Source organism: Sphaerodactylus townsendi, linkage group LG01, assembly GCF_021028975.2.
Source record: "Sphaerodactylus townsendi isolate TG3544 linkage group LG01, MPM_Stown_v2.3, whole genome shotgun sequence".
In the NCBI taxonomy this organism is placed as follows: domain Eukaryota; kingdom Metazoa; phylum Chordata; class Lepidosauria; order Squamata; family Sphaerodactylidae; genus Sphaerodactylus; species Sphaerodactylus townsendi.
Genome location: NC_059425.1, coordinates 98,839,889 through 98,861,710, shown reverse-complemented (window position 1 = coordinate 98,861,710; position 21,822 = coordinate 98,839,889). Strand labels below are relative to the sequence as shown.

At 41.6% G+C, this 21,822-nt stretch overlaps 1 protein-coding gene across 1 annotated transcript in view; it reads right to left on the bottom strand.

Annotated features, from left to right (window-relative positions):
• SYNE1 (spectrin repeat containing nuclear envelope protein 1) overlaps window positions 1-21,822 on the bottom strand; it is a 375,888-nt gene that overhangs the window by 272,859 nt on the left and 81,207 nt on the right. Inside the window, exons 29-37 of the mRNA XM_048488624.1 lie at window positions 20,011-20,109; window positions 18,280-18,467; window positions 18,048-18,171; window positions 14,994-15,160; window positions 13,048-13,201; window positions 11,089-11,717; window positions 5,916-6,095; window positions 2,969-3,119; window positions 71-229 (exon numbers count right to left, since the gene is read on the bottom strand). Of these exons, the coding sequence (XP_048344581.1) occupies window positions 71-229; window positions 2,969-3,119; window positions 5,916-6,095; window positions 11,089-11,717; window positions 13,048-13,201; window positions 14,994-15,160; window positions 18,048-18,171; window positions 18,280-18,467; window positions 20,011-20,109 (1,851 nt within the window). The remainder of the gene's footprint in view (window positions 1-70; window positions 230-2,968; window positions 3,120-5,915; window positions 6,096-11,088; window positions 11,718-13,047; window positions 13,202-14,993; window positions 15,161-18,047; window positions 18,172-18,279; window positions 18,468-20,010; window positions 20,110-21,822) is intronic.

The window sequence follows — 21,822 nt, the reverse complement described above, 5'->3', positions numbered from 1 at the left end:
AATGGAAATGGGATTAATTGTTTGATTATCAATAGTTTAATCTTTAATTACTATTTAATATTTTTCTTACATCTAGCCATTTGTCCACAGTACTGTCCATATCTATTTTCACTTGTCTGGGATCACAATTTGGAATCTTTTTCAGTTCTGCTAGCAAGTGTTTTCCTTTGCTAGTGAAAGTATCCAGGTCAGTCTGTCTGTCATTCAACTTCTTCCTTGCTGCTTCATGCTGTGAACAGAAATATATGCTTGTTACACACATCTGTAAAGAGGTCCACCTCAGTCGAACACCTTGAAGAGCCACTGCTAGTCTGAGTAGATAATATTCAGATGATGGACCAAGCATGTGATTCAGTACAAGGCAGCATCATGCATACACTCTGCTTAATTACCCCTAGTCACCTAATTTTAAGATAATTTTACATGTCATGATCAACTTAAAACCCATTGACTTCAGTGGAACTTAAAGACAACAAACCATATCAGGATCATTAAATCTATTAACACTTTCATAATTAACACTGCAGTTAGGATCACACAGATAACAGTAATGTTATATCTAAGCACCATGATCCAGCAAACTGCAAACAAAACAGTTCTGTTTTATATTCAGCAACCTCATATGTATTATCTCATTGCTGATATAAATGACCTTATGCAACAGAAATCAACAAGGAAAGTATGATTCAAAAATACCAAAATTGTTGCATATAAGTACTGCAATGACAAGAGTATTGTACAATACATCAAATTAATCCATATACAAAACAATATTCTTACTAAATGTGCAAGTCTATTTACAATATTTTTCAATTACAGTAAAGTACATCTATGAAAACGTTTCAATTCATTCAACAGTTCATTCCAAACCTGTAGGTTATATGCTTCCTTTATAGTCACTTCAACACTACAATGAATCTTGCATCAGTATATTCATGTAATAAATCAACATACGGTCTCTGTGATCAATGTAATGTTTCTGACTGTTAATGCTGCAGTACTAATTAGTTGCACCTGGATGTCAGGACCTGTGCTAGGCAATCTACAAGTCGTTGTTATGAAGCTTGAACTCCCACAATCATAACGAGGGCATAAAACAGAACACGACACGTTTGTACGTGCTTTCGGTTTTCCTTCATCAGTGAGAAACTCCTCTCTCAACACATTGTTCTGTAAATAGACTTGCACATTTAGTGAGAACATTATCTCATTACTGCCCTGTATTATAGTACCTGTGCTGATCTGAGAATAGAATGCTGCCTCTAGATCATGTTAACTGTGATCTAATATGGTAGGAACATAATTTAAACCTAGCAGAATTGTGGTTCATGCCAGGGAAGTAGGAATAGATTTTTATGGGGGGGTTCGGGGGTGAGACCACACTCCCACCCGCCTTTGGGGGCGAGGTCACGCCTCCCCAAGCCCCGCCCAGGCCTCAGTACTTATAAAAGCAGCTCTCCGAGGCCAGGGACACCAGACTCCCCTGCCCCGCCCTCCAGCACCCCCCACCAGCTGGGCTCCCAGCCAGCAGCCCCTTCTGCCCTCCCCTCTGGGCAGAGGCGTAGCTAGGAAAAATGGAGCCCGGTGCAAAATCTGAGTTTTGCCCCCCCATGGGTGGCCGCTCTGATGCTGGAATCCAACCCCAAACAGCATTACTTTCAAAGGTGTTTAAACTAAAGAGCCCAAATTCTCCTTTTAATCCACCTTAAAGGGAGAATCTGAGGTCCCCAGTTAAAACAACATTGAAAGTGATGCTGTTTTGGGGTGGATTCTCCCCCACCATGCCGAAGGGGGTGGATTTAAAAGGAGAATCTGGGGAAATTTGGGGGGGGGTGCCTGTCAGGGGTGCAATTGTTAAGCTAGCAGCACCAAACTTTCAGGGTATCTTTAGAAGATTCTCCTAATGATACCACCCAGGTTTGGTGAAGTTTGGTTCAGGAGGTCCAAAATTATGGGCCCTCAAAGGTGTAGCCCCCATATTCTATAAGCTCCCATTGGAAACAACGGGGGATGGGGCACTCCCTTTGTGAGTCCATAACTTTGGGCCCCCTGAACCAAACTTCACCAAACCTGGGTGGTATCATCAGGAGAGACTCCCAACAAATCCTTAAACTTATGGTGCTGCTATCCTGAAAACCGAAAAAACATTAAAAAATACAAAAAACACAAACGGGGGGGGAGCTTCAGACATGTAAGGGGGGTTGAACCTGAGAAACCCCCCCCCTTACCTACGTCCTTGGTTCGTCCACCTCACTTTTAGCCTTCTGTTATCTACAGTTTGTCAGAACACTCAAGTCCTATTTTGTTCAGTGGTGCTTAGAGTGCATAGGACTGCAGTTTTAATCTTACCTAGAAGTAGGGGGTCTTATTGCCATTATTCAAAATTCCTGCCCAGGGAATTTTTTTAATTATTGCAATTGTTAGAAATCTGTTGATAAACTAGGGCCAGGACATAGCAATCCACAAAAAAAAAATCAATCAATCAGCAGTTAACAAAAACATATTTTCGTTACAGTAGTTCTCCAGAACTTGTGATATGCCATGTCAAACACAGTTCAGTATTACATGGTAAGGGATTGACAATTTGTTTTGTTTCAGTTAAGACTGCAAATCAGTGTAGTTATCAAGGATTGCCAAATAAGAAGACTGGTACACTATGCTTGGGCTGATGCCCCACAAGTTGTCTAGGCCAGAAATGGAGAAAAACATACCTGATTTGTCCTGCACAAAGAAAAGAGAGGGCAAAAAGCGGGAGTATGTTTGGACTTCTGTATATATTAAGATCTTTACACAACCTTAAGATCTTTACACAAATCTTTACACAACTCAGCTGGAACAGAAAAGTAAAAGCTCTCTGAAACAGGAAATCTATCTGTAGCTGCAGCGACTACAATCCCATTAAAAATACAAAATGTTTAAGTAAACAAATACTGTTGTCATTGTTTTAATTGAAAAATATGTACATTACCTTTGATAAAGACCACTTGACATCTTCTTGATCTTTAAGTATGATCTTGATTACTGTTACATTACTAGCACCCTCTATGGCTTTAGTTACTATGGATTTCAGGTTCTGATATTCTCTTATCAGATCAATGAGGATACAACATTGATCCTGCCTGGCAAGAAATGTGATGACACATATTTATTAATTAAAATATTTATAACACACCTCTTCAATCAATTAGATATGTAAATCTGTATAATGTAGCTACGTAAAATAATAAAATGTCGAAAAATGAAGTGAAGCAAATCCTACTAACAAATGCCATAATCCAAGGTACCAAATTAAACCACTAACCGCTATTAATCTGACTGCTAGTTCCATTTAGCTAGTTCCATAAATTTAGCTAGTTCCATACATCTGATAAAACAGAATGGTCTGAACCTTTTCTTAAATAGTAACAGAAAAAGAGCCATGCAGACCTCTACCAGGAAAGTGCTCTACAGCTTTTACAAAGACTGTTTCATGTCCTTCCATATACTTTATCTCTCAAGGTATGGCTTCATAGATCAAGGCAGTTGATCGGCTTTCATGATATAATGCTCCATGTAGGGGTATCCAACATTGAACCTGTTGGAATTCTGACACAATATGGTTGTAGCAGTCACAAAATGGCTGCCATAGGAAGCAAAGCCAATCACAAAATGGCTGCCACAGCTTACCTTCAATCAGGCAATAAAAATGGTTTAAATGGTTCTCCCTGTCCTCTTTACTCTCACGACAAACCTGTCAGTCTGAGAGAGCAATAAGCATTTGTACTCAGGTCTCCCCAGTCCTAGTCTAACACTCTAACCACTATACCATGTTGGGTTCAATTCCCCACTCAGCCATAAAACTAAGATAATTTTGGGCCAGTCACTCTCTTTCAGCATAAACTTACTTCATGGAAATGTGAAATAGAGGGAACAGGCCATATGTTTTACCCTGAGCTTGTAGGAGGAATGTTGGCATAAAAATGCAACAAAATGCAACAAATTCAGATGATGACCTAAGTGCACAGGGAAGTTTCTATAGGAAATTACTTGTATACTTTTTGAAACCTGTTGCACACAGAAGACACAATGAACAATTATGTAGAATTTCCTACCGAATTTCTTCTTGACAATATATACACAAGCACTTCCTCTCCAAGAGATAATAGATTATACATAGCATCAAATGTTAAGGCACTGTAATATTTCAATTAAAAACAACATCTAGGAATGATGCAAATTTCACTATGAGTACATTTGACTGCAGATCTTGCTGTGTTTGACGATAGCTATCAGATGAGACCCAATCACGCAGTCTCTTCAGTTCAAGCTGAGTACCTTCAAATGCCTGCCGAACCAGTTTTGCATTCAGGCAGATCTACATTTTTTTGAAGTGGGGCAAAAATATATACATATATAATCAACTACTCTTTTAAACGATAGAATAAATTGTGTTGACTTCGATGCATTGTTAATGAATGATTACACTTTTACATTATTTTAGCAATCTATAAATCCCTCCTAGAATTTTGTTGTTGAGAATCAGGGGAGTTCATAGTCAGACACCTATATTAGATGTTAGGAAGACAGACTTTAATGAATGTAGAAACATGATGAGAGTCATTTCATCATTTCATCATCATTTCATCATTTCACCTTGTCCCTAGTTTGTGATCTAATGTGGCAGCTATTCACTGACCAGGTTGCAAGGAAGGTGGACACTGCCAAAGAAAAGGGAGGTGGCAGGGCTGGCAATGTATTGGGTGCAGAGGCAGAGCTACTAGGGGACGGGGGGCACATTGCACCGGGCACATGCCTGGGAGGGGGCAGAAAATCACTGCCTGCAGTGCCCCCCGTCCCCCGTGGCTCCCCAACCCTCACACACTTATCTTAGTTCAGCCTGAAAGTGCAGGCTGGAAAAGTGGCCTGTTCACTTGAGGCTGAAAATGGTCTGGTGGGAACTACACTTCCCAGGAGACCTTGTGAGCCCCAAGGTCTCCTGGGAAGTATAGTTCCCACCAGGCCATTTTCAACCTCAAGTGAATAGGCTGCTTTTTCCAGCCTGCACTTTCAGGCTGAACTAAGGGAAGTGTGGGGGGGGGGGGAAGGGACGCCATAGGGGGCATAGAAAACACAGAGTGTGCACCGGGCGCAGTATGGCCCAGCTACGCCTCTGACTGGGTGTGCTGGGGCCTGCCCGGGTGCTGTGAGAATCAAAGCTAGGCTGCCAAGCTGTGGCTTGACTGAGCCAAGCTGAGTGTTTGTAGCCTCTGCCTCATTATGCTGTTTCCCAGGAACAGGGTTGGCCAGGGGAGAGGTGTCATCACCCCACTTCATGTGCTCAGCAGGGCAATGTGGACAGCAGCCAGGTCGGCAGCTACCCACAGCCACTGACCAGTGACTGCTTCACCGGCAACCCCCCTCTGCCACAAACACCTCTCTTCCTGCGCGCAGGGCAGCTGGCCCCACACAGCCCCAAATCTGGCCCTGTTTGAGCAGATTTTCCTAAGACTGTGCAGTCACAAGGTTGCTGCTGAATCGGCAGCTGTTAGCATTACTAAGGACTACTGAGCCACCATAAAAAGGGTTGAATTTTATTGAAACACAGAATTTATTCATGACTGGTTTATATGATTTATGAATAATGAAACTGTCTATTTAAACAACTGATTGTGAGTAGAGCAGTAACATAGCTAGGTTGGAAAGCAGCAGACCTCAGATGGGCTGTGTGAGAACACATGTGCAAGAAGCTACTTGCACTGTACTGTATGATTAGTAAGGTAAGAATGAAACAACCTGTCAAATGTCCACAAGCAGATTGACAAACTGATAATCAAACAATCATTTCTCTGCTTTTAAACTAGGGAACAGGGCATGAGCCAAACTGGTGGGTGTTTATGCATCCCCAACAAAATATAAACATTACATTTAGTACTTACTTTTCCTGGATTAGTTTCTTAGTATCCTCCCAAGTAAATTCCAAACAGTTTATTACTTTGTCAACTTCTGGAGCAAGATTTATATCTTTTTGAACTATTTGCTTTGCTTTGCTCATTAGCCATTTAAGTTCATGCTGATGAGAATTCAATTCATCATCCAACTGATTAAAAACCCTTAATCTGCAAATCAACAAATTTGTATTACATATTACTAATTTGCCTGTAGGTTTACATATTATGACATAAGAGCAACATATAAAAATATAATATAATGTCTGCATCAGTACTACAAAAAAATCTGGATCGAATATTGGATATTCATAGTGCAGTGGCAGATCTATATGGACTTAACTGACGACGAAACATAAACTAAACTTTACATACATCCTGCTCCCAGTCAGTTACACAGTGCACTTACAAATATTCAATTAAAATTCTGGAGAACTTTTGAGCAGTGTAATGAATTATTTGCCCTGACCTGCCTAACCCTGACTTATCAGGTCTTGGAAGCTAAGTAGGGTCCTAGCTAGTATTTGGTGGGAGACAGAGGCATATTGGGGGGAAATGGCAGCTGGAGTCAACTCCTTCTCCAGGTACCCCCCACCAAGTGGTGGGATCCAGCAGGTTTGTACCACTTCGGCAGAACCAGTTGTTAAAATGGTGCTTGTAAACAATCAGTTGTTAAATTATTTGAATTTCCACCCCTGGAACTGGTTGCTAAATTATTTTAATCCCACCACTGCCCCCACCCACGCACCTCCTTGCACTCAGGGCCGGGGCTCCGTGCAGGCTGGCTTTTGAAAGCCAAAGCTTTTGAAAGCCGACTTTTGAAAGCATGGAGGCTGGGGTCCCGCACCCATTTTGGCCTCCCTGCAGGCACTGGGGAGAGGAGCCAGCCTGCATGGGGCGGGGGAGGGCTCCACAGCAGGCAGCAGTGGCACCCCACCTTCCTGGGCTTCCTGTAGGCTGGCTTCTGGAAGCCTGACTGCAGGGAGCCCAGGAGGGCAGGGCACTGACATCGTCCACAGTGGAGGCCCCCCCACATCCCTAGAGGCCAGCTCCTGCTCTCCCCAGGGCCTGGGGAAGGAAGAAGCCAGCCTGCAAGGAGATTGGGAGGGCAGGGTGCCATTGCTGCCCGCTGTGGAGCTCCCCCCTGCATCCCTGGATGCCGGTTTCTGCTCTCCCCAGGGCCTGCAGGGATGCCGGGAATGGGATGGGGCACCATGGTGGGCAGCGTCTGGCGCCCCTCCACATGACTGAAAGGTGTGCACCTGGGGATATGGGTATCCCCATGTACCTAGGGCGGTACATCCTTGGTGGGAGACTACCAAGGAAGTCCTGGATTGAGATGCAGAGGCAGGCAATGGCAAACCACTTCTGAACATCTCTTCTCTTGAAAAACCTCCATGGTGCTGCAATAAGTCAGTTGTGACTTGATGGCAAAAAGTGGGATTTTACCATAATATAATGTCACAGTTGATGTTTTATATCCAACCTTAAAGTCTCTAAAACACATGCTGTCTTTCATGAGTGTATGTCACATATTCTTTACTTAATTACAACTGGCTACCGGCTTGTGGTTGTCAATGTTGTTGCAGGATACTTTCACTTAAAAACACACATAATGTTGTCTTCCAAACTGGAGCTTTTCTGAATGGATTTTTATGGGGTTTGGTCCCATACTGCTTTGGTCAGTCTTTTATTTATTTTATTTATTATATTTATATACCGCCCTCCCCCAAAGGCTTTTCAGACCACTTTTACCCTGATAGTTTCTGGAAGCCAATTTTGATGTACCTTTTCCCTCATACATAATGGCCCCTTCCGCACACGCAAAATAATGCGTTTTCAAACCACTTTCACAACTGTTTGCAAGTGGATTTAGCTATTCCGCACAGCTTCAAAGAGCACTGAGTTTGAAAGTGCATTATTCTACATGTGCGGAATGAGCCAATGTTTCTGTAGGTTTGCTTCGTCTCACTTACCTCTATCCCATTTTTTAGTGGACTGTGGTGGCCAAACCACTCTAAACCTCCCACATACACTGAAGACCAGTTTCTTAAAAGTCCAGAAACACTGATATATTACTTCATTGCTGTAACAATAGGATTAACAGTTATCTGAATTCCCAGCTTTCATTTCAAAATAGTAAGTCTTTAGCCTCTTCCCTTGTTGATATAGAAGGGAAAAAGCATAAATCTTTGAGGGAAAGGGATAAAAGCTTACTTGAAAAAATAAAAGCTGTTTACTCAGAGAACTTGCTATGCCTAATGTTATAACACTGTAGCAATGTATCAATATTTTAGGGACTTTTTAAAAAAGGGGGGTGGTTGCTGTGATAGCATAAATGACGCCACTAATAATGACTGTACCAGCCCCTGCTGATGGCATGTGGAAGAAAATAATCTGTTTCCACAGCTCTGAAAATGTAGATAGAGGGTAGGTGTGTGGGAGAATGCTGCCCAAATAAATTTCAGTGCTTGTGGACTGACTGCCAAGAAAATCCGGAATAAGTTCAGCATGGGGAAAAGTCCTGGGTCACCCTGTTGAAGATCTACTTAAGGTCATCTGTAATTATTGTTTGTGTGTGTGTAAGTGACTTTACACTGAGAGCTGAATTGGACAGAAAGAGGGATGAGAGCGGGATGGAATATGATTGGTTGATTCTAGAATGTGCATCTGGGAGGGCTATGTTAGACTGGCAGAAGGTGTCAGGATTTCAGAATGACAAGACTGGGAGTGTCAACTCTAGACAGAGACAGTTAAAGCTTTGTGTGACCATGGCAGAGTGTGGTCGATTCTGCACAGCAAATGTATAATGGGTTGCAGTCGTTATAAAGGCATCAATTGGAGCCAGTAGAAACAATCCGGGTTGCTTTTGCACCTTTTGCACGGAGACACTTCTCTTTTGTTATTTCCTGCAACACATGTGTAGCTGTGCAGGCATATAGAAATGAACCCCTGCAGCCATGCCGATCATCCCACAATACAATCGGCTGTACCTGCAGAGCTGTGCATGTGCAACACACAAAATAAAGAAAAAAACAGAAAGGGGTCTCCCTGCAATGGCAGGGCAATGGCAGGTGGATTCTCCCTGACTGTGGACACAGCACAATGGAAGGAAAGGAAATAAAGCACCTCCTGCCAGGCCGTTCACACAGGAGCGGCTCTACCTCAGGATTTTGCAAAAGGATTGTGGGTTTAGTGATTTTCAAAAATCCCAGGTTGTGAGAAATGAAACAGAGCAGACTCATTTTGGGGACGAGCAAAGTCCCCTACCCAAACACTTTGCATTGCATCCTACATCCATTATATTTGTCATGTGCAGAATCCAACTGTGTGAGGGTTTCTGGGAGAGATGTCATAGAGTGACAAAGCTGTGTGAGAGAGTTAGAAAGTCAAAGTGTATACAGAGAAAGCCAGAGCCTAGACAAACTGTTAGACAAAATAAAGACAGAGAGACTGAGAGGACTATGAGAGAGAAGCTGTCAGGAAGTGTCAGAGTAAATTTATGTTGAGTGAAGTCCTCAAAGTACTTGTTGCCTCCATTTTATTTTATTTTATTTGTCAATATTTAGCTTCAAACCTTGAAGTTACCTATCAGTTATAAACAAAATCTTACTTTGAAGAAACATTGGAATCTCACCCTAATTTTTTTAGGACTACATAAGCCATCCACTTTGCCTTATAAGCTCGTACACACTACCAAGATGAGATAAAGGAGGGGTTTTTCTTGGGGGAGGGTATTAATATTCCTGGTGACAGCTACCACATGAAGAAGAATTAAGGGAACAAATATTAGTTGGCACTTTTTATATATTTATTTTTTAAAAGAGGGGACATCACTTTTGGTGACCATGGATGGAAGGGTCACCACATCAGTGATTTCTGCCAATTGATGAATAGCTTCAATAAAAAATAACTGCTTGACACTCTGAGGTTATCATATGATAATTAAAATTGCCAGAAAAAGTAACAGTGTGTGTGTGTGTGTGTGTGTGTGTGTGTGTGTGTGTGTGTGTGTGTGTGTGTGTGTGTGTGTGTGTGTGTGTGTGTGTGTGTGTGTGTGTGTGTGTGTAGTGAGACGAAATGCCTGTGACAGTTCAGCATCTGAGTGACAGGACACAGATATTCCCTAAATTTCTTAAATACATCCTTTGCTTTGTCTTAAGTGAACAAACCTGCACTTATATTTTACTCAGTCTTGCAATATTTTGCAAAGCTGACATCCACATAAGGACATAGTGCAAATATGTATCTCATCTAAGACTTGAAACTGTTTAATGTGCTAATTCTTGAGTGTTTGTGATGGTAAATCATTAACCTAATTAAGGAGGTACCACTAGTTGAACATAAGAACATAAGAACAAGCCAGCTGGATCAGACCAAAGTCCATCTAGTCCAGCTCTCTGCTACTCGCAGTGGCCCACCAGGTGCCTTTGGGAGTTCACATGTAGGATGTGAAAGCAATGGCCTTCTGCGGCTGTTGCTCCCGAGCACCTGGACTGTTAAGGCATTTGCAATCTCAGATCAAAGAGGATCAAGATTGGTAGCCATAAATTGACTTCTCCTCCATAAATCTGTCCAAGCCCCTTTTAAAGCTATCCAGGTTAGTGGCCATCACCACCTCCTGTGGCAGCATATTCCAAACACCAATCACATCGCTTAGTGAAGAAGTCTTTTCCCTTTTTTTATTAGTTCTAATTCTTCCCCAGCGAGCATTTTTCAATGAATGCCCCTGGTTACCTAGTATTTGTAGAGAAAGAGAGAAAAATTTCTCTCTGTCAACATTTTCTACCCCATGCATAATTTTATAGACTTCAATCATATCCCCCCTCAGACGTCTCCTCTCCAAACTAAAGAGTCCCAAACGCTGCAGCCTTCAGTGCTTGGTATAGTTGGTATAGTTGTTAACAGTGGTGGATTCTAATCTGAAGAACCAGGTTTGATTCCCGACTCCTCCACATGAAGCCTGTTGAATGACCTTGGACCAGTCACAGTTCTCTCAGTCTATGCAGGCAATGGAAAATGACCTCTGCACTTCTCTTGCCTTGAAAGCCCTGTGGGGTCGCCATAATCAAGATGTGATTTGATGACAAACTCACACACACACACACATTTTTCCTGAATTCCATCTGGATAAGAGAGACATCCTCAGTAATTTTTTCTTTACCTTTGCTGAATTTCTTGAAGACTTGGTTCTTTCAGTCCTTCCTTGTCAGCCCGTTCTTCAATGTCCTCAATGCTTTGCAGGAGCTGCTCTTTATGCTCCATGACAGACTTGTGCAGTGCTGCAAGGGCTGCTGCTTCACTCTGCTTAGTTCCTAGCAAAGACTGGATAGACTCCAGTTCTATGCACAGATCGTCAGCAATATTTCTACAAGAGGTCCTTTGCTCAGAGCCATGATGTTTCAGGTGATACTGGGCTTTAGTAAGAGATGCATCCAAAGTGCCTGCAGTAGATTCCAGTTTGCTGACATCCTGAACAACTTCACTTAGCTCCTTCTTCAACACTTCAGACTTAGACTTATCAATGTTTCCAGTGGTTTCTACCATTTGCCTCAAGTGGTACAGTACCTTTGATGCAGCCGCATGAAGCTCCAGGAAGACCTTGAGATGCGGAAGAGTCTCTTGCCTTCGACTGATAACTTGACTGGCCTCCCGGTAGAGCTGAAGACAGTCTTCAGCCTTATTCTGGAACACAGTATGGTCCTCTGGCCAACTGAAAGAGCACAGCTTTTCAACATGACTCCTCAGTGTCTTTAGTTCTTCATACTTCATTTTCACTTCATTTTCATGCTCCTGTAATATGAACAATGAGAAATTAATATCTTTGATGCATTAAACAGTGAAATATCTGTACCTTTTGTTAACACACACCTTGTTTAGAAAGCCAGCAGAATTTGTTATCAAAGTGCTACCAAACATTTGAGCAGGTTTTACCTCCCAAATTCCAAGCATCTTTTTTAAAAATACAAAATACAAGCCTCATATTTTTGCTATCCAAACAGAGGTTTGTGCTCCTCCTAGAGTTATTTTGTAGCAAATCAACATTTTAGCCAAATTTTCTATTTTTTGTGGATCCTGTCTGTTTTGCCCTGGCTACAACATCCTACTATGTAAAAGCCCAGCGTGTTTCAGATGACTCACTTTTTAAAGTGGGGGCTGATCGGAAATGTAGTCCATGAGGGCCAGACCCTCCGTGCCTTCCAGATGCTCATGAACTCCATCTGTCTGTGCTTTGGGAGATTTGACTGAGCGTTTGTAGCAGCAACATTTGGTTCTCCAAGTTGCAGGGGCTGCTGGGAATTATGCTGCATTATCATCAGGGAGGTGTCTGATCTTTCCAGATGGTAATGCATTACAATTCCCATCAGCCCCTGTGACTTGAAGAACTGAGGCTGCTTGTTCTGGAAGGTATTTTTTACAACCAGGAGGGGGTGCCATAGCCATCAGATTTACAGTATTGCTATCTACAACTTGATTGAGCATGGGATGCCATTATTATGGGATACATTGCTCCAGATATATTGCTGAATGCCTGAAGCGTGAAAAGATGGGCAAAGCCAGGCAGGACCTGTTGGAGAAGCCTCTACTTTACTGTGAGGGGAATGGGAGAGACCTGGGGACAGACCCACACTGTTTTCTCCTGACTGCAGATAAAAAACAGACAGCTGAGCACTCAATGTTATTGTGCTTTGCAAATGAGGGGATGCCAATAGAGGTGGGAAGAACTCTCCCCATCTTCACAGGCACCCTGCTGGCTCCCTCCCCACCTGCTTTGCAAAGCCAGGATTTAGGGTATGACTAGAGCAACAGTTTTCTAGAGCCCATTGTATTTTTTCACACAATGGGCTTCATTGCTAGTATTATAATATTAAGATACCATTTGAAAGCTCTCTTTGGCCTGTGCTTTGATCTTGATAATAAAATAATGAATGAGAAAGTGGGGGATTCTTCCCATCTTAATCCCTTCCCGTCAATTTGTGAGATCATTAAAAGGACATTACATTGCAGCTTGCTCCTATTTCTAGATCACAGTATCATGTTAGACTGGAAATGTGCTGTTCTTTGGAAAAGCTTTGTAAATGCAATATTTCTATTTGGATATTTATTTTAAAACAAATTTTACCTTGTTGTGACACATAGCTGGCTGTAGATCAACAGTATTTATCTCAGATGTAGCATGGAGTATACCAAGAAATTCCTTAATCCAGTCAGAAAAACTGAGGAGGAGGTCATCAAACTGCCTGTGTTCAGCAACTGCAGCTTGGAGCAAACTGATTCTATAAGACAACAAATTAATTTTTTTAAAGGCTGGCCAATAAAAGGACATCCAAGTTAACAACATAATCTACTGAGAACTTTTCCTGCAAAATTCTCATTCATTTTGGTAGCATTTATAAATGGGCATTCCTCAGTGGACTGAACCTTAAACCTACAAAAAGAAATGAAAGTGGATGGTGAAGGGAGTGTATTCAACTCTAGCCTTGAGTATGAAGAATTACATCTTCAAAACAACAGTTTAAGCAAACAGAGTTTATAATGTGAAATGTGAATTCTGGTAAATACATTGTTATTTGTTTTGTACATTAAATTATAAAGCAATCTAATGATACTTAGCATTAGACGTATAAAAGTTTTCAATTAGACATATAAAAGTTTTCAATTAGCCGTATAAAAGTTTTATTTTGGCAATCTTTACACCAAATTAACAACTATCTTCTCCCATATACATATGAATTCAGATGACTGAACAACTGATTTTTGCAATTCTTTCCTATCATAAGTTTCATTCCCTCCCCCGTCCACACCTGGGGATACAATTCAAATATTTTCTATTAAAGCTTAAGGACATCAACAGAACAAAACCCCAAGGTGGACTGGAGATGGCCTCTCCTTTCCTTCTTTCTATCCTTGTCCTTCAGTGACTGACCCAACTGGCGTTTACTGTGACTTAGCATGACACTTGTGCAATTCGCAATTTAGGGATCTTGGTAAATTAATTCCTATAACTTTCCTAAAGCATTCAAATGTTACGAAAGTCATGGGAGTTGCAAAGGTCTCTAACAGTCCAATCCAAGGGGGGGGGGGGTGTTGCAACACAGCCAGCCACTGCCATGCTGCCTCTGAAGAGGATTGCAGAGCCATGACAGGCAATCCAAAAATGAAAAAGAAAACCCTATGTGAAAGTGGAATATACAGACACATAGGCTACACCCCCAATTCTGCATTTGCAAAATAGCACTAGTGTACAGGAGCACTTCCAGCCCAAAAGGCTTAGGAAGCTAGCCAAAGTTAGCCCTTAGAATGTCCCAATCCTTAGGGAACATCCTTAGAATGCCCCAATCCCTGCCAGCACAGCCTCCTGCAACAGAGGCCTGGTGGCACAGGGGCAAATTTCTGCATTTGGCAGCCACAGAGCCATGCAATGGCCCACTGCCAACTTTATCGCCACTGCATCTGCATCCATGACTATTTGGGTGGTGCAAGTGGCAATGATGCTGGCACAGGGGTCATGCCGCTTCTAATGCGGCTTTAGCCCCAGCCTTTGGATTGCACAGTAAATCTCAACATCTCACAAGTATCATTTAAAAAATGGGCGTGTTCAAAACTTGGTTGGACTCTTCATCGGAAATCCCATAGAACAGGATTTGATTCAGTGGGTAGTCACAAGGACAGGAAACTAGACTTGACTGTGAAATCCAATTTAACTATATTTGCAATCATCCCTCCTTTAGCTCATTTGAGCAGGTTCTTCTTAAAAGTCTCCATGCTGCAACGAGCAGGAAAAGATAAGCCTTCTCATTTGTGGCTCCATCATTACACAGTATACTTTCTAAGGAATTCTGCAAGAATTTTAGGAAGATTATTAAGACATGACACTCTAGGCAAGCTTGCATTACTTAGAATACTACTGCAAGTTTTATAGATTAATTATTTATTTTAGTGATTTTATGTTCTGATTATAGTTTGAATTTCTGTCAGTACAATATTATTTCGTTATATAAACACCCTTCAAACATACCACTGGAAATGTTGGTGTGAAAGAGACAAAAACAAACAAAAAAGCCAAACCTTTTGTCAGCTTCCTGAGGTAGAGCTTTCCATCTTCGGTCTAGTTTTTCCAAATCTTTTTTAATTACTTCCCTGCGTTCTTTGGAACTTGACTTACATAGGGACTCACTTAACAGCAATAGGCTGTTATATATTGATGCATGAGATACAATATCAGCTTGCAATTCCTGTAAAACAAAAAAGCATACCTTATAATGAAGATCATTTCAGAGGGTAGCCCTGTTGATCTGCAGTAGAAAAGTGAGATTTGAGTCCAGTAGCACCAGATAGATCAACAAGATTAATGTAAGAGCCATTCCCTTTAACTTTTAAAGAGAACAATTCCATGTTTCCCTACAGCAAATAATTCCAGGGTTCTTGGGAGCAGCAACTGTTTAAGGGACATACACAAAAGCAAGTGCCTCTACTTACAAGAACACCCATCTTTGGTGAAGGCTGGGTCAGGGAATCCAATATTATGGGCAATCAAATGGAGAAAAACTGGATGCCTGTTAAACTGGACCCTCTCACCCATACTCGACAGCTCTTATAAGAAGAGGTACTTGCAGCTATGCTGAAAATTTGGGGCCTCTAACTAAAAAAACACCCCCAACCCCAACCCCCACACACAAAGACTTCTCAAAGAGTACAATACAGATGAAAAGTTTTCCCATCATTGTGAGAATAGTGGGGAAAATTGTCTTAGCTCAATTTTCTGGTCTAAAACTGATTGACTCAAGTTCAATTGCTTGATTGGGACTAGGGTTGGTGATTCTCATAAAACAAATCACCTATTCGGGCCGAATCGCAGCCTATTCAGGCATATTCGGGCAATATTCGTCCCAAATACATTATGCCCGAATACGAGTCAATCCTAATAGAAAGTATTCGGATCGGCTTCTATGTATTTGGGAGCATTCGGGGATCATTTAAATGATTCTTGAATGCCACCACTTCCCCTCTTCCTCAGCAAGAGCCTGCGGATCTTAAAGATTCTACCCCCTCTTGCTCACAGGAGCCTGAACGCCATGGATCTTCTAAATTGAGTTTTATTAAATGGTACATATGCATCCTTCCTCCTCCCTACATTTACTGCAACAGAGGCATATTGGGGGATTTTATATGACTTTTCATTATATATATATAATTATATCAATTATATTATATTAATTCATTATATTAATTATATAATAATTATATTAATTCTGCTCAACACATATATGGCTATTAGCTTTTATATATATATAAAAGCTAATAGCCATATATGTGTTGAGCAGAGGTCCAAGCTAAAAACAGGCCAACTCTGCAAAAGGAGATCTGCCAGCACACCAATGAAAGGGCTAACTCACTACAGGCCTCATGGACTGTATCTTGAATACCACACCTTGCCATGGCTGCAGCAACATTTACAATCTTTCCCTCCCTGATCTACTCAAAGCCTCAGCTAAATCTGAATACCTGGGCAGAGACTCTCAAAAGACACTCTGCACAAGCCATTCAGTGCTATCCTGAACTAATCACAAGACAATTGGTCCTACTATCCCAACATTTAGAAGACAACATATGAGCTATTAATTGTAAAGGTTTCAATGGTGTTGATTCTCAGCACAGCCGCTTGGCCTTGACTGAATTCCAGGACTCGGGCGATGGGCCAGAAGCGGTGGCTATTACTCTGGTAGAGGCCTTATCTCACAGAAAGAGATGAGAATGCCGTTCCCATGAGAATGGGACTGGGGAAACCGGGAGGGGGATGGGACGGAAAAGCTTATAACCTGTGGTTCTGGCGGGAGACTTCATTCCTGTCACGGCGTGTACGTGAGCTTTCTAAGATGTCTGAATAAACGGTCTTTCAACCAAAAAAGCCTTTTATTTCTGCTCTATGGAATTCCTTACATTAATCAGCTCAACCCAGCAATCCCAGCATGGAAATCCATGAAGTTTCAGGAAAACAAAACTGAAACTTACTAGCTCCTGCCCCAAACTATACTAAGGGGTATAAAGATACATTGCACCCCAAGTTCAACGTTCTCAATGCTGGTTCTCCGAGCTGGCTCCCCAGGCTGGCTCTCCAGACTGGCTCCAGTTGCTGCTGGCCCCCAGTCTCCATGCTGGCATAGAAATCCTTGCCTCTTTCTAGAATTTCTCAGCTGAACTTAGGTAACGTATAGTCCCCACTGCTTCCCTTCCCAATCTATCATCCAAACCTATTTTTCCTCCCTGCCTATATTACTTAGGAACTGCATGTATGCTTCTCCATGCCTCACAGTATGAATGTTTGCACCAAAAACTTATAAAAATATTTAAACTATAATTCAATCACCTTGTATTCTCTGTGGAATGTTTCAAAAGCCAATTCTGGTATAGCTGTCTAAAAGATCCCACCTAGCCTGCCTCTCGTACTGCCAAGCTGAGTTATTCCCCATTGATACTTTACAAATGTTCATACTGTTAAGCTAGGTAACACGGCAGTCTACCCTGCCCATGTCATCATGCAGAAGCATTTTACTTGTCACAACCCCAGACTTGCTCAAAGAAAGGGATCAGAACTTTAGAAGTAGAATTCTCATTTATTGATGATAGGCATGGTAAAGCTGATGACTATATTGTTTGAACTGAATACAAGGCAACAGGCAAAATATTATATCCCCCAGCAGAGACAAGTCAGACACACCCCACCCACCCCTTTCCTTCTCTGAAGGTGAGAACACACACACACATTCATGCATTCCTAGGGTGGGGAAGAGGGAGGAGGAAAGAGGGAATAGGGTCTCTCTCTCTCTCTCTCTCTCTCTCTCTCTCACACACACACACACACACACACACACACACACACACACACACACACACACACACACACACACACTCAGATACATTCCAGAGATGACTAAGGAGAGAGGGTGAAAAGCTAATGGGTTTCACTCCACCCCCCTTGCAGATGCAAGAGATAACAGAGCCTAGCATAAGCAAACTTCACCAGGCCATTCAAGCAGGAAGCTTTCCATAGATAGACATATGGCAGAACCCAGGCGAAGACAATAGAGGGGTATGACATCACTAGCCAAATAAAAAACTTACTTGAAGTAGCTGTAGTTCATTTTCTAGTATGACTCTGTCAGCAGAAACATATTTTTCAGAAGGTCTGGCAACAGTTACACACCTTTCTAACCAAGTTTGGAAGGCGGACAGGTCCTTCTCCTGTCTATTGGAATACAACAAAATCTTATTAGTTCATTTCTTTAAAAAGGTAAATATGATGAAGTCTACAATGATTTCACAAACTGAGTAAAACACACATTGGTTTACTCACCTCTGCCACTGTGCTAGATAGGTCTCTAGTGAGGCTAGTCTATCTTTAACTTGGCTCATAACCTTTTCATGTCTTTGTTGTAATATTAAAACATCCTGAGCTGCTTTTTCTTTGTTTGCAGTTTTGCGACCACTCAGTGTCAGAGAGGCCAATGTTTGTTTCATTTTGTCCAAAGTCTGAGAGAAATCCTGTTTAATTTAAAGCAGCAAACAGAATGCAATTACTATCCTCATCCAAAAAACATGGCTGTCGTGTGGTACTACATTTTGTCAGAAAATGTGAGATTAGTAATCAAACAGCTACTTTACAAGTACTAGTGCAGTAAATTCAGACAGCACATAAACATAACTAGAACATTTACTGTTCCCTACACTGTGAGAACCTGTGGAATGCACAGAAATGGCACCCACACAGTAGAACACCATCTGCAGTGACACCCCCAATGTTCCCATGTTGGACAATTTCTGCTGGCAGGTAAAGGCATTTTTATTTTAAAAAAAATGTTTCAAATTAGGTGACAGGCATCAGGATTTTCATCAGAGTTATTGTTTGTTGAAAAAGAGAACATTTTAGATTGACCTTTTTGATTTTGTCGACATATTATTGTCTTTAGTGGCTTTGACACTTGGTTTGCAAGTTGCTTTGAACACTTCTTTAGCAGAAAGGTAAGACACGCACAGGTACAAAATAAAATAAACTAAATGTCTTTGAAAACTGACTTAGAACAGGGCAATCAGCTAACGGTAAATGAGATGTGGTCAGATGTGGGGGTGGTAGAGGAACTGGAATAACTCACAATATCAAAGCCCTTCTGAGTCCACATATCTCCAACAAGGGCCTGATAATGGTCACAGACCCAGTCTTCACACAAGACCATGCAAGATTTTAAATGGAAATGGCCTATCTTGAAACTGTGTGCTATGGCATTATAATATCAATACAAATGAGTATTGAGTACAATTGAGTACAATATGAGTACAAATGAGTAGCATGCCTGTATAAACAAGATTTGAGACAACAGCTGAAAGCAATTCAGGGTTAGACCTTTCTCAACCATGGTGGACTCTGACAATTACACTGACATGAAGTTATAACAACAGGAATTGTAATGTACTAAGTCAGGGGTAGGGAACCTGCGGCTCTCCAGATGTTCAGGAACTACAATTCCCATCAGCCTCTGTCAGCATGGCCAATTGGCCATGCTGGTAGGGGCTGATGGGAATTGTAGTTCCTGAACATCTGGAGAGCCGCAGGTTCCCTACCCCTGTACTAAGTAAACAGGGAAGCTTAATATAAAGGGGGTGGGAACTAGTAACTGGTTTTCAAGGATGAGTCTCTAACTAATCATGTGCTTGCAAATAAAGTTGTAAGAGTTCACCAATTCCAGCCCCTTCTTCCCGGGGATCTCCTGACGAAGTCAAATGTAAACAAGGTCTGTATCTGGTGTACCTTTCAGGTCTCACAAGCCTATTCCTGGCTGTAATACCCTCTCAGGACTCTTTTGAATGCTTATTTTTGTTGTGTGTGTGTGTGTGTGTGTGTGTGTGCGTGTGCGTGCGTGCGTGCGTGCGTGCGCGCACAAGCCAAAGTAACATATTTTATGTTTTTATTCTATGGCTGCCTTGGGCCATGGCCACAAAATTCTACATAAATAAACGTTCTCTAAATAAAAATTAAGTAAATAACAACGTTAAACATATAATAAATGGCAAACCTTAAATTTATTCTTACCATATGAAATTGGAGAGCCTTGTAAATTTCTGCTGATGAAGAACATATAATATCTGTCTCCGCCAGTTTGGATTCATATCCGTAAAGGTCCTGTTGAATCTAAACCAATGTAATCAATGAAAACAAAGATGCTTAACAGATACACTGCAGTTTTGATATTGTCATGTATATTCTTTCTACATTTCAGGAACTATTCTTATACAGACCCTTTTAAACTTAATATGACCTGAGCGAAAAGCTATTTTTGTAGTTTTTGGCACTGCTATAGTTTTATGCATCTCTATATTATTATTCATTTTTGTTTTTAATTCCAACATGATTAAATCCAAACATTAAAATAATTCCAAGTATTCTGCTCATATAACACATAAGTCTGAACACCTTCACGCTTCTGAAAGTGATGGATCATTGGGTACATATATATGGGTGACATGCAGCCTAATGTCAGGACTGTTTATTTGAATGGGAGTGTAATATCTACTCTTGTGACATTATAAAACATACTGAAAGTGGAGACATATAGAATGTCTGGGAAAGAAAAAGATGGGAAAAAGTAATTTGGGGATAGTTGAAGAGGGAAGGGGGTAGAGGGAAAAAAGAAGCTGGAGAGAGACCTGGGTGAGAATAGGGAAGAAACTGGATAGATAGAACATTTAAAAGGTTAATTAGACACATACCAACAAAACTGAGATTGTGACAGTAAAGAATTTTCAAAGAATGTTGTTTAACCAGTATAGTCAGCAGTGTTGTCATGCAACTACAAACTATTTGTTGGTTTCCTTTTTTGTTGCTGTTGTTGTTACAGCTGGTAATAAATGAGGTGTTTTTTTCCCTAAAGAAATATTGTTAACCATTGGTTAGTCCAGTAGTACAGTCCTAAATAGAGTTACACCCTTCTAAGCCCATTGATTTCAATGAATTTAGAAAAAGTTATAACTCTGATTAGGGTTGCATTGTAAATTGGGTTGCCAGTGTATCTCCTCTCAATTGTAATTATAATAAAAGCCTTGTTGTTGAACATTCATGGGGAATTGGAATTTCTGTTAATCAAAGGTGCCAGATATTCAAAGCTTATTGCTCTGCCTTGTCTCTTGCCCGCAGGAATCCATGCTGACCAAATCCCATCTCACTGGGAATGTTATGGCAACAACTCTTACCCCCAACCCGTTAGGACATTTCTCTTTCCCCCATTCCATGAAGCCATGCTATTCAGCAGACAGAACAGCAGGCCAGTTGCCTGGGAGCCCTCCAGGAGAGCTGGCTGCCTACACCTTGAGGAAGACTGAGGAAGAAGTCGTCTGAAGATCTTGTCAACTGGAAACATGGGCTGCAAGACACTTAACAGCCTGAAACATCAAGCCAGTTGGATTGAGGCAGATTCTGCATGGGCCGAAAACAGCAGAGTGCAGTTGGCGTAAACGGAAATGCAGTTGCTCCAGGGCATTTGCATGGCTGGGCATCCCGTAGACAGCATGCAAATCAGCCGGGCCTCAGGCCTTTGCATGGAAGCGTGGCTGGTTTTTTAGGGGGCATCCATTCCTGCATAGGAATATACACATGAATACCCACAGCCATGCTGACATCCTACGAGACCCAGATACGACTCTGTGTGCCTGCGTGGCTACGTGGAAGTGAGACTGAAATGAAAAAAAATATGCAAGCACAGCTGAAGTAGAAGTGCCTCCTGCCTGGCTGTTCACTCGGCACCAGTTGCAGAACAGCGTTTTTGAAAAAAACTTGCTCATTTAGCGAGTCACATATATGCCGGTTTGGGGAAAATAGGACATTGCAGCTTCGCTTCAGCAGTGGTAG